The sequence below is a fragment of the Poeciliopsis prolifica genome, unplaced genomic scaffold (genome assembly GCF_027474105.1).
Source record: "Poeciliopsis prolifica strain line A6 unplaced genomic scaffold, Auburn_PproV2 SCAFFOLD064, whole genome shotgun sequence".
Lineage (NCBI taxonomy): Eukaryota > Metazoa > Chordata > Actinopteri > Cyprinodontiformes > Poeciliidae > Poeciliopsis > Poeciliopsis prolifica.
The window spans coordinates 1,754,552-1,767,703 of record NW_026562439.1 but is presented as its reverse complement, the minus strand read 5'-3'; the positions used below and the strand labels follow the sequence as shown (position 1 = coordinate 1,767,703).

At 37.7% G+C, this 13,152-nt stretch overlaps 1 protein-coding gene across 4 annotated transcripts; it reads left to right on the top strand.

Annotated features, from left to right (window-relative positions):
* Positions 1–864: 864 nt before the first annotated feature.
* sgms2a (sphingomyelin synthase 2a) lies at positions 865–13,069 on the top strand. Of its 4 annotated transcripts, XR_008604684.1 has the most exons (8): positions 7,702–7,772; positions 8,376–8,501; positions 8,669–9,136; positions 10,180–10,297; positions 10,813–10,966; positions 11,087–11,171; positions 11,567–11,733; positions 12,203–12,314. XR_008604684.1 is itself a non-coding variant. In XM_055019825.1 (7 exons), the coding sequence occupies exons 3-7, from the start codon at positions 8,688–8,690 to the stop codon at positions 12,386–12,388; spliced, it is 1,074 nt and encodes a 357-aa protein (XP_054875800.1). In that variant the 5' UTR covers positions 7,702–7,772; positions 8,376–8,501; positions 8,669–8,687; the 3' UTR covers positions 12,389–13,069. The 4 variants fall into 4 exon arrangements, 3 of the variants coding, with proteins under 3 accessions (XP_054875801.1, XP_054875800.1, XP_054875802.1); XM_055019825.1 differs by lacking the exon at positions 11,087–11,171 and having other exon boundaries at positions 12,203–13,069; XM_055019827.1 differs by lacking the exon at positions 11,087–11,171 and having other exon boundaries at positions 7,719–7,801; positions 12,203–13,069.
* The last annotated feature ends 83 nt before the right edge of the window (positions 13,070–13,152 follow it).

Here is a 13,152-nt window from a genome sequence, read left to right as displayed (position 1 = left end):
TAGGGCAATGCATAATGCAAAAATAGACATCATCTCACAACTGTTTACTTTTGCAAATCAGAAATAACGCTTAAAACTAATGGCTACAAAATAACTTTAGTTTTAGTATTTGATAAGAGAAATGCACAGTTATAGTTACATAACACTTAAAGGAGCTGCTAACATTGTTGTAACTCAGTTTCAATTTGTCTTCCTGTCAACATCTAAACCAGAAGTTGTCCTTTCAAAATAAAAGCATTAAACGTCGAACCGGAAGTTCTCTATATCTAAAACTAAATGAAGGCAATACGTGCCAAAAGGTATCGAAACAAACAAAGAAACTAATTAAGGTTCATTTACAGTCATTTTATTACAACTTGTGTCTGTGACTGTAAATAACAAGCAACGTTTTATGGACATCATTTTATTTAAATCAGAAACATTTTAGAATTTTATGGACAGTGACATCATTGTTTTGGACAAAAATGGCGAATGAACTGCAGTACTAATTTTGCAATAAATATAAAGACATTTTGTCATGTATTTTTATAGAAACGAATTAAATGCGTCAATTGAGACAGTATTATATGATGTGTTCACTTGCCATATTTTATTGCCTCACCTGATCTGAAAGTGATGTTTGTTGGGAAAAGGAAAATTCCAGTCAAATTTATAAAAATAAAAATAAAGCCTAGATATAAAATAGAAATATTAGAAAAAGAAAAAACGTGAAAAATATAAATATAATATATTAAACAAACAAAACAGAAAAGGAAGATATAATGATAAATAATGTATATATATAAATAAACACATTGTCATTTTCAGTGAATATGTTCCCAGCAGGCTTCACAGCACGCAGCTTCCCCGTCAGATGAGACAAATACAAAGCGATGGATGCGCTGATTACAGGAGGAAGCTGCTGATTTAAAGGGGACGGAGGGAGGGAGGCAGGCAGGGGGACATGCGGGAGGCTTGCGGGGCTGCAGGGAGGAGCGCCGCGCTGGAAGGAGCAGCAGCGTCGCTTGATGTTCAGAGGAGGCTGTGAGAGAGGAGCAGAGAGCATCTGATTCAGGAAACTCCAGGAAGATCTGCGAGGAGGCCCGTCTGAGCAGGTAGGATGCTACAATCTGGTCAATCTGAGAGAAAACAGCAAACAGGACGAAGTTTTTACTGTTTTCGGTTTTAAATCACGAACCGGGACGTTTTTATGAAACTGAAACTAAAATTAGATGCACCAGGACTGCTGACAGGCAGCTACTGTAACATCCTGCAGGCTACATATGAATCAGTCTCCACAGGTTTAAAATGTTTAGTTTTCCAGTAGAAAAAGTTTTATTCTCTACTTTTACCACTGCAAAGGGAACACCAAATAAAAAACACACAAAGCGTGTCCATTGTTGAATAATTTATTTAAAGTACAAACTGCATGTTGAATGTGGCTGTAATTAAAATCTGTCAGGTCTTTAATAGGACAGTTCTCCTCCAGCCTAAATTAGAGGCCCCAGTCGAGGCCCTGTGGCCCCACCCAGCCACAACTGGAACCTGGTGTTTAACTCTGTGGGGGGCCGCAGAGCTACACCCCAAATAAACTTCAGAAGTGTCTGAAGATCCCGTGTGATGAACTGGGGGGTCAGGAGACTCCCAGTGAGAACCCCACGGCACGGCGACTTTGACTATTAGGTTTATTTTTAGCTTTTATTCTATGAAATTGATTATATTTTATTGTTCCTTCAGTAAAGACTGTGATGGAAAACTGGATGGGAGATAAAAACCTTTTCTCTCTGCAGCCTCATAAGATACATTAATAAAACCACAATAATGCATAATGTTAAATAACACACAATACATAATCGTAAACATAATGTGAACTGAATGTCTGCGTTTCTGACTGAAATACATTATTTCATCAATTTGTTTCATGCTGGATTTATGTTAAAGTGCACAAGAGCATGACTTTGAAATAAAAATGAAATAAAAATATCTAATTAATCAGAAATGTAACTTGCGGGGTCATGACCCCACATTGAAGATGTCTGTGTAAAGAAAGTAAATAATTTGGCTATGAAGTTTTGAGATACTTCACAGTTTCTCAAAACTAGATCAAAGCAGATTCAAGAGGTAGAACGGCATAGTTAAAGTCCAGATATATGAATTTCTACAATCATTTGAAAAGTAAGTATAATTTTCCTTCCACTTCCCAATTCTGATCCAGTTTCTGTTTGGACAAAATTCAGTTTGCAGAATGTGGAAAAGTTATACACAAATTTTGCAATCGTTTAGTTTTTCCTTTTTGTGATTATTTTCTTTCAAAACTTCAAAAACATGAAATGTTTGTGGTGAATGTTTTATGAGACCAAAGTTGTGATAAGACTGAACAACATCAACTCTGTGGTTCTTCTGTTCTCATAAACTCAACACTGATTCACGTTCGTGTTTTTAAATGAGTTTTCTTCCATATTTATTTAGTCAAATCTACTGAAATTATTACTCTTCTTTTAAAACGGTTTAAGACAGTGGTGCTCAAAGTGTGGCCTGGGAGCCATTTGTGGCCCTTGACCTGATTTTTTTAAGGCCCCAAATGCAATTTAAGAGGTGAAGACATTTTCTAGTGACGCCTTAGAAACAACAAAGTATTTATTCTTTGATTACCAACTATCTATTTTTCAATTTATAGTAAATAATCACAAACATGCAGTAATATTTTCTCAAAAGGAGACCTGGGAGTCTCCAAATCTGTATTAATTTCTCTAACTTGGCTAAAATATTGGAGGAAAGAGTTATTTAAATTGTGTCTCTTTCTTTGGGAGTCTTGTATCATTTTACCAGAAAATAAAAATCAGTCAACAACAACTGCATGTGTCTCCAACAAAATCTGTGTTTTATATACCGCTGCTGTAAGACTTTAGGATTATTGCCTCCTGGCTTCACATCAAACCTTTTAACATGTGAGTTAAAATCATCAAGTTCTCAGGGGTTACAAAAATATATTTTCTTAAAATAAAAACAAAAAAAATCCACTGTTCACCCCTACTAATGCAATATAACAATTAAAATATTAAAGTAGTCAGAGTATTTTAGAAACATGATTGGATTTTTTTTTTCTTAGTCTGGAAATATTTTTTGTCTATTTTCACCAACAGAAATTAGATTTTGGTCTCTTTTTTTTGCTAAATACAGCAAGTATTTCTAAAGTTTTACTAATAATTTGGGAGAGAGCAGACCTGCTCTGGAGAAAATACCACTGGATGTGCAATCTGTGGTTCTGTTTATTATCAAATGAAAAAGAATAAAACTTGGTTATTAAGTCAGTCATGCTCTAAATCGTTCACCAACCAGGTTTTAATTGGCTAATATTTCCACTATTTGCACACATCTTTTGTTTCTGATATTTGTCAAATCTTTGTCGTTCCATTAAATCAAGTCGCTCTTTGCATCACCATGTCTGTGAAGCAGCTGACTCTCATTTCACCTTTAGAAAATAACTCGGTCTCATTCGACACATTTGCATGTCCTTTGCAACCACAGATGTGTAAAACTCAATCATTTGCATCAGCAACTAAATGATAAAGTAAAAACATTTTCCAGGAACTATTAATTAATAATCTTTTGGTAAAATAATAAAAACAGATTTTTATAGATTTAAAATGAAAACTATCCAGGATGTGTAAACTAGTAAGATCTAATTTACTACACATTCTTTCTTTACTATTATAATTAATTTACAGAAAAGTGAAAGCTTCAGCATTTTATGTTTATTATCCCCAGTTTATGACTGTTATTGTAACTATTATCAAATTGTCAATATTGTCAAATTAAACTGCTAAATATAAAATAATACTTATTTTTCCCTTTCAAAGCCAGTAAGATACCATAAAATATGTAGACTGAAAAATAGTCTATAGTTCTCCACACCAAAGCAATGCAACAGCATCTGGTAATAACAGAACCTGACGGTTGACGTTTCAGTTTATGCGCTTTGTCGCATCAGAGATACTTTACCATTTTATATTTAGTCCTTTGTTGTGTGAAATTCAGCCAGCAGGGTGAAATTCAGGTGAAACTGGTCTGCCTCTGTCAGAAGGATGAATAAATGTAAACTTTTTATTCTGTTGGTAGGAACACAAAAGGGTGGGATTTTAATGCTTGTTATATTCTAAAGTAGTTATGTGGTTTACATTGCTAAGGACTTTTAAATTCTTTCAAAAATATGCAAACTATCCATCTGTAAAACATTTATGAAACAGATTTTGAAGGCTAAGACTGTGAAGCATAGAGACATTATTTAAAAAAGAAATTAATTTGATATCTGAAATGTTACTAAATTTCTGAAAACAAAATATGTTTTTCTTTGAAATACTTTTATATAATCTTGCCTTATCTCATAATCTGAATGGGCAATAAACATGGTGTCCTAATGTAGATCGGGTGCCTCAGATCTTCCCATGTTTGACCGATCAGATGGAAGAACAGGGAGGGTGTTGTGAGCAGGATGCTGCTGGAAAAAGGAAAGAGGAGAAAAAGTGAAATGTGCTTCATAGTTGGAAATCTTGAGTCATTGTTGCCTTTTCCTGGTTTTCTCCACCACCTCTGCATTTAGCTCTGCAAACCTTTGGTTCTGTGTGATGAACAGAAGCCAGACTCGTCTGCTCTGGTTTCTGTTTATCTGCGCTGCCATTATTGGTCCCCGAGTGCCGATTTTCAGTTCAGTGGAGTCTCTCTTTCTGTTTGTTGCATATGATGAATGCCTTGTTCATGGCGGAAACATTCATATTGCTACCATCGGGCCCATTTTTCTGTCATAAAGAGGAAGGCAGTGGTTGACACACTGCCTCTAATGTGCTAATGTTGAAGCTAATTTTTTGTTTGAAACTTTAGCATTTTTGTTAGCATTTATATATTTAATTTGTTTCTAAAATGTTTTGTTTCTTTCCTCCTCTTTTTCTGTTTGCTGCATAAAACATTCATGTTTGCACCATGAATAATTTCTATTTTTCTGCTAAAGACAGTGGTGTGTCGTTCTGCTATTCTGCTAATGCGCTAACAGCAAAGCTAAATTTTTATTTAGGTTTCTGCATTTTTGCTAATGATGAAAATGTTTGACCCAGTAAGGCTCCCCTAAATGTATTTTTCCACATAGCTTCTAATTTTTTTGGCTATTTTGTGAACTTTTACTTAAATTATTATCTTTTTGTTACTCATATAAATTGCCTGTTGTTCTCCTGTTACATGGTGGATATAAACATGGTTGAGTTTTAGCGTTAGTGGAGCTAACATTTATGATTAGTGCTTTAGGGACATCACAGCTAAGGTTTTAATTCACCAGTTATAAACATCCAAATACATGAATGTGGAAACATCGAATCAGATTTACGGAGTTAGAACCTTTAAGGTGTAATGATTTTAGTCTAAATAAAATAGTTTCAGTCAAAAACACATAACATGCTTGAAGGCTGAAGATGTAGATTTTGGTTGTTTTTTTCAGCTGTTAGGACTTTGCCATCTAATTCTCAGGTTTCTCTGGTTTATACGAGGCGCGGCCGCCTCAAGCTTAACTTATTTATAGCGCTCTCTTTAATGACGAAAGATGAAACAGTGCAAACGTCGAGATTAGTGGGCAGCAAAAGCAACATATTATTATGAAGACCCAAAATAGAGTTAAAAAAAGAAAGCCCTGGTTTTACCAGAGTAAAACACAACCCTGGAAGCAACTGGTGGACTTCTCCCGAAATAGCCTGGACAAGCACAGGCCGCTAAGTCATACATCACTGCATCCAGTTTTCCAGCTCCACCCGTCCCTCTGGGGGTTTTGGTGGAAGAGTTTGGTGCCCTGTAAACCGGAGGACTTCTCACAGGGCGGACATCCTGTTGCAATTGTACATCTGCAAGAAGTTCTGCGATTGAAGGAGGTTCGAAGGATAAAAGCAGCATTTCTACTATTTCTTTTATAGGTCAACAGTAAACCCTAAAGTCGACCCTAAAAAGACCAATGAAGGCTGTAAAGTTAAACAAATAATAAAAGATCCCAGTGAAAGGGAGGCATGGCAGATAACAACGTACAAAAGATTACAATCTTCTATTGGGATTTTATAAAAACTTGAAACTTTGCATTTTTTTAACCACTGAAAAAACTTTTTCAAATTTAAAATTATTTTTGATTGTCACACAGAAATGTTTTACATGGACTCTTTTCACAGGCTAAGTGCTAACTAGACCCTCATTAGATGAACTGCATGAACGAATAGTTTCAAACATCATTAAGTTTAAAAGCAAATCAAAACTTTATTTCTGAAAGACAACAGTTTAAAGGAGTATTTTGTTGTCTTGCTTCATTTTCTTCTGGAAGGACATTTAGACAATTTGGCTTTTGAGATGGTGAACAACCTGAACCTTCAAAGTCACATAAAGACAGTTACAAAGTTGGACATCTATCATCTGAAGGAGATTTACAGAATTACAGGACTAATGTCTCAGCAGGATCTGGAGAAACTTATCCATGCATTTATCTTTAGTTGCATTGATTACTGCAGAAGTGTCTTCACGGGTCTGACTAAAGATCAGTCCTCCAGCTGATCCAGAGCGCTGCTGCTGGTGTTCTGACTAAAACCAGGATAGAGAACAGCCTGAACTGTCTCCCTGTTGCTCAGAGAATTGACTTTAAAATGTTATGTTATTTATAAATTGCTGAACAGTTTAGCACCAGGAAGGTTGTTGTATCGACCTTCCGACCTCTGAGGTCTTCTGGCTCTGATCTGAACAGAACCAGAACCAAACATGGAGAAGCAGCATTAATTATTATGCTCCTCAAATCTGGAAGAAACTTCCAGAAAACTGCAAAACAGAAACACTGAGTTCCTTTAAGCCAAGACTAAAAACCCGCCTGTTTATTAATAACTGGAACATTTTTAATTGTAATCTGAATTCCAACCTTTCATCACTTTTATTTATTCTTCCACTGCTCTGAAATGCTTCTTTCTGTTTCTTGTTTCATGTTTTCATCGTGTAAGGCATTCTGAAAAACCCTGTTACTGAAACTTTAACTACAAATAAACTTGATTTTAAATGAGTAAAGCCCTTAATATAAACATCTATTGATTTATTACATGCAGTTTAAAGTGGTTGGGTTATTTTGGGCTCACCAAGTCTGACTTTCAGCATCTTTATTTGAGCAAAACAATTTAAAAATGTATTGTAAATCTTTCTGTAACTTATGCAACAGAGTCTGAATTAGCCTGTATTCTTTTTCCACTGATATATTCTCCACAAAACTGATTATGCGGTAACCGATACGTTCAGTGTCTCCATCCGTTGGTCTCCTGTAAATATTTGTTTTTCCTTGCATGTAACCAGGGCATTCTGGTAGTCTCCCCAAGGAGGCTTGTTATGATGCATTTCAGCGCTGAAAACCATCACAGAGGCTTTTAAAGGCATTAATGCAGATGTGAAACAATAGAAATCCTCAGCTCCAGAGTGCACTCTCATGTCATTAGCTTGAAATGTTTTGGTTGCACATGTGCAGCTTCTTGATTGATGAGTTTGCAGACAGCAATACGTGTGAATCAACACACAGCTGCAGGTTTTCCTCTACAAAGTCTCTTCATCCACAGCTTTTAATAGAAACTGGACACGTTGAGGCCAACTGAGTGACGCTACCTTCTGCTATTATCTGCTTTTATTTTGGTGACATTCTTGTCAAAGTAGCCATGGTAACAGAATTCAGTTCTACCTGAAAAGGTTAACAGAAAAAGGTTAAAAATCAACTAAATTTAATCTTCACTCCATAAGGAAACAAGGTTAGAAACTCGGATTAAAGTTTATCTCAGTAAATTGAAATGTTTTTGGAAGCATCTGTGATTGTTTGTATTGATGGTCAGAGTTGCACTGATGTACAAAACAACAGACAGTAAAACGATTGTAATTATGATACGGATGGCTTTAATAAGTCACTTCTGGCCTTCTTAAAATAGGCTAATATTGGCTAATGTAGCAATGGCTAACATTAGCCATTGCAATGGCTACATCAATAAAACATTTATGATCCTTCTGGTTTGTATGTTTCTAACCTGGTAAAACATACCAGAGCAGCCCTCCTCTTCCTGGTAAAATATACCAGGTTAGAAATCTGTTGCACCATTTTATCCATTTAGTTGATAAGTTTTATAATTAAGTCAAAACTTTTTTCTTTTTTTGCTTTTTTATTGCCAGTAGTTTTCTGGTTTTAGCTTTTCACAGCAGCATGCTAATGTTTCAGACCCAATGACCTGCTCTGATTCAGCTTCTCATAAATGAAATGATGCCAACCAGGGTTTGGTTGGTTTGACACAGTGCAGTGTAAAAGTGAACCACAGCAATTGGAAATGTGACAAATGTTGCAATTTTGGTCCAAAATCAAACAGAGTTCACCAGACTATCAGGTGTGAAAACAGCTGGATGTGCCTCCCAGTCCACTGCCAGAACCTCAAAACCAGCAGTAAACCTCCAGGGATCTGCTGGGAACATCTGGAACCATCACCTGATGAATGGTAGAGTTTAGGTTTAAGGAGAATCTTAAATTGCAGCGTTTTGGGCATTTTGACTGCCTTTTGTGGATTTCCTGACAGTAAAGAACTATAATAGTAATGAATGCCTGGTCTGCCCCACACAGCCCTGTGTTAACCTCCTCTCTTCCCCCGTGTCTCTGCAACTAAAGGTGAACAGAGCGAGCGTCCATGGCTTCCGCAGAGCTCAGGAACGCTGGAGACTCTTCCACTCCCAACCCAAACCTGGGAACGGAGGATGGTTCTGCTCCCGGCACAAACACGTCCTGCCCGGTCCACGCCTCCGCCGAAGAGGAGGCGAAGAGGAATTTTAGGAAAGGCATCGTCCGACATAAAGACTATGTGAAGATCTCCCTGCCGGAGTCCAAAGTCAACCATCTGCCCACTGAGTGGTGGAAGACGGTGATCGCTTTCTTTTACGCAGCTTTTAACTTGGTTCTGACCACGGTGGTCATCACAGTGGTGCACGAGCGCGTCCCCCCGAAGGAGAGCAGCCCTCCTCTTCCTGATAAGTTTTTCGACTACATCGACAGAGTCAAGTGGGCTTTCACTGTGACGGAAATCAATGGGATGGTTCTGGTGGCTATTTGGTTGATCCAGCTCTTCTTCTTCAAATACAAGTGAGAACCTGATGAGCTACCAATAAAAATAGATACAACATTTTAGCAAGACTTGGGTTGGCTGCCGTGTCACTAATAATATAAATATTAGTGGTGGAATTGAACATTTTAATCAAATTAAATGCTGCGTCTGTAATTAATCAATTGCAATTGATCACTTTTTAATTGAAAACCATCAACACAATAAGCAACGTCCTCAATTCAAAACCTCTTTTTGCTGCTAAATTATTGAATAAATATAATATGAGTTCAACAAGAAACATATTTATTGTTTTTAATCTGTTATTTAGGTAATTTAACCATCAGATTGGTTCAAAGTGTCATTCTGTCCATTCAGCTTGTATGTAACATCTTTAAATATAAATACAAATTTTTATGTAACATTTTTAAACAAATCCTTCTTTAGAAATGTGACGTTAGCCTTAGCGTCTGAGCTGCTGCTTCTTCTCTAGCTTTGAGATGCTAATTTAGGTCTGAAAAGCTTTGCATAACTCGAACACAATGATAGTCTTTCCAGAGTCCTGTGAAATCGTTTTGTTGAAGCAGAAATTAACCCCATGACATAAACAGCTTTGTCATCCATCACTTATTGCAGAAGTTACCTGTGCATTGGATCTGTGATGTACCAGATCCAATGCACATACATTGGCTGGATTATTTTACATACAAATAATCCAGCTGGATTATTTGTATGTAAAAAAGTAAATACATTTTTTAAGTTAAAAAAAACCCAACAACAATCAATTGCTTTGTAATTAATTTATCAAAATTAACACATTAAAGACCGTGCCCTAAAAATGTATTATGTAAAAATGAATAATAATAAATAAAAAAAATTTAAGCCCAAAATTATTCACATTCCTGAAAAATTTTGATTTAAAATTATTTTTATTCAACAAGGAACTTTGTTTCAAAGAGAAAATTGCTCTCTGCAATTTCTAGATCTAATAATTTGCATGAAGTTATTGTTCACAGGACTCTAATAAAAAGACATCAGCTCCATGTTTGTCACTCGATAGTGAGCTGGGTTTTCCTGTCGACAGGTCCATAGCGTGCAGACGGTTCTTCTTCCTCATCGGCACGCTCTACCTGTACCGCTGTGTGACCATGTACGTCACAACGCTGCCTGTTCCTGGCATGCACATGAACTGTGCCCCCAAGGTGAGCAGAACCCACCAGCCTCCTGTAATCAGCAGTGATGAGATTCACCAGTGTCTCTGAGGAAAAGGGTATCCTCAGGCAGTTTGTGAGAGGCGATTGGCAGGCGATCGCAGAAAGAGGCGATCGGCGGGCCATCGCAGAAAGAGGCGATTGGCAGGCGATCGCAGAAAGAGGCAATCGGCGGGCCATCGCAGAAAGAGGCGATCGGCGGGCCATCGCAGAAAGAGGCGATCGGCGGGCCATCGCAGAAAGAGGCGATCGGCGGGCCATCGCAGAAAGAGGTGATCGGGCACAGAAGCGCCTCTTCTGCGTTCGCAGATCTCTGGTTGAACAGCTGAGTTCAGTACAACACTGGTAAAAATGTTGCTGAAGGGTCAATAGAAACCATGTGATGATGACTTCCTGAACAACATTTATAACATTTAAAATGTTATAATTTTTAAGTTTTGCTGAAGTAATTTGATGATAAGCGTTGCTGCTGATCCAGAAGTGGTTTTGTTTTTTGTGTCCATCAGCTTGAGGGAGACACGCAGGCCAAGATCCAGCGTGTCCTGCAGCTCATTTCAGGAGCCGGCCTCTCCATAACCAACTCCCACCTGCTGTGTGGAGACTTCCTGTACAGCGGACACACAGTGATGCTCACCCTCACTTACCTATTCATCAAAGAGTGTGAGTACTCAAAAGGTTGCTCTCAATTCATGAGATCCTCTGGTTAATAATTGATGTTTCATATTGTGTACTCCTGTTCTGATCACCCAATGCTCTTAATGTTGTTATGCAACCTTCCAGATTATTGTCTATTTATTTGGATAATCAATTATTCAAAGGCTGACAGGATTAAAGTCAAAGTCATTTCCCCATTGGATTGGTTAAAGTAAGTTTGGCAGATGGAAAAGTTGTATATGTTGTTATTTGTTGCTTCACACAATGAAAAATTAACAGCAGTAATTTGGAATATTTAGCTTATTCATTAAATATTTAATTTTGAACTAAATATTTCGCTAGCTAAATATTTAGTGTGGAGCTATAGGCTTGCTCACTAAATACTAAATAGTTAGTTTGGAGCAAAATGTTCATCTTGTAAGCTAAATTCTTAGCTTTCTAATAAAATATTTAATTTGAAACTGTGACATTTATAAAGGAATGAATAACACATTAAAATGAATCCCGTCTTATGACAGAGTAAATAACCCAAATCACTGCTGTTTATTTCTGACTGTGTAAGTTGATAATTATTGACGGCCATCTGTGGTTCTTCCTCCCCTGAAGACTCTCCAAAGTCCTTCTGGTGGTACCACCTCATGTGCTGGCTGCTGAGCGCCGTGGGCGTGCTCTGCATCCTGGTGGCTCATGAGCACTACACTGTGGATGTGATCGTGGCCTATTTCATCACGTCCCGTCTGTTCTGGTGGTACCACACCATGGCCAACTTACAGGTCAGAAAATGTCAAACAAAGGCTTTTTTAATCATTAGAACTGGAAAAAACAGTGCAACTAAGAAATGATTGTATTACTTCAGTTTTTAAGACTAATGCTGCCACCACCACTAAAATGCTAAAAAGTTGAACAGCGCCCTCTGGTGGCTATAATACAAACTGCATAGTGACTCTAAAACTAAGCTATTTCAATGTTTTCAGGTGAAAACCCATTTTCTGTGGAGGTGTATGACAAGGGCATAATTTATTCAAATGTTTCTTCAATTATTTTTTTTTTTTTTTGGAGGGACAATTCTAGACTAACCCTAACCCTTTTTGAAAGTCTAGACTTGGACGGGCCTGAAGTCTAGACTTTCACCTCCTCAGATTTACAAATTATTTGAGAGTAGCTATAGCATCTGGAGATTTTATTGATAAAGACAGATTTATTACATGATGTAAATGTTATTTTTGTTGTTTTGTCTTGCAGACTCTGAAGTGCTCGCCCAATAACTACCTCACCAACACCTGGTGGAACCCCGTGTTCAACTTCTTTGAGAGGAACGTCCAGACGTCGGTGCCGTGCTCCTACAACTGGCCCATCAGCTGGGCCTCCAGCTGCCTCAAAAACCCCTGCAAGGCCTATTCCATGGTGCAGAGCTCACGGGAAGAGTGACCGGCCCGCCCGGAGCCGCAGCCGTGTTGCTCCCTCTGGGCAAAACCAAAAGACGTAAAAAGATCTCCACTGGAGGAAGAAAGGAACATTTATTGATTTATTTATAACATTAAGAGCTGAAAATGGTGCGTTTTGTAAACAACACTGTCTGGTCTGTTACTGTACTTGAGGTGTGTGTCCTCCACGCTAAGTATTTTTGAATTATCAGTGTGTCGAAGCCACAGGGTGCCTTAGTGTAGATGTACCAAAGCTGCCATGAGCTGCCTCTCAGTCGACGTTTATGTGCTTTGATATCATTTGTTTTGTATTCATTTTAGCAGTCTTAGTACCAAAACTATAGCCTCAACATTTTATTAAAAACTAAAGCAAACCAAATCGTATGTGTGCTGGATCTATGTCGTCAGAGAATTTGTGTGTGTGTGTGTGTGTGTGTGTGTGTGTGTGTGTGTGTGTGTGTGTGTGTGTGTGTGTGTGTGTGTGTGTGTGTGTGTGTCTGTGTGTGTGTGCGTGTGTGCGTGTGTGGGTGGGTGTGTGCGTGTGTGTGCGTGTGTGTGTGTGCGTGTGTGTGTGTGTGTGCTAGTGAATACATCTTATTCTCTGTGTTTGTCTGTGTACTGTCAATAGAAATCAAATTGCAGTGTTATATTTTATTATTGAATTGTGTATCTTTCTTTGGAACCTGTGAAGGGACTGCAGGTGCAAATTAGTTTATGTTTGATCTGTATTGTCCCTTTCTAAATAAAGTTTACTTTAAAAAAATAGAG

Excerpts from the sequence above, each read along its gene's own strand:
- sgms2a (XM_055019826.1), top strand. The coding sequence starts at position 8,688 with ATGGCTTCCGCAGAGCTCAGGAACGCTGGAGACTCTTCCACTCCCAAC. Across the intron at positions 10,298-10,812 it reads ACATGAACTGTGCCCCCAAG|CTTGAGGGAGACACGCAGGC; the intron begins GTGAGCAGAACC and ends TGTGTCCATCAG. Across the intron at positions 11,734-12,202 it reads ACACCATGGCCAACTTACAG|ACTCTGAAGTGCTCGCCCAA; the intron begins GTCAGAAAATGT and ends TTTGTCTTGCAG.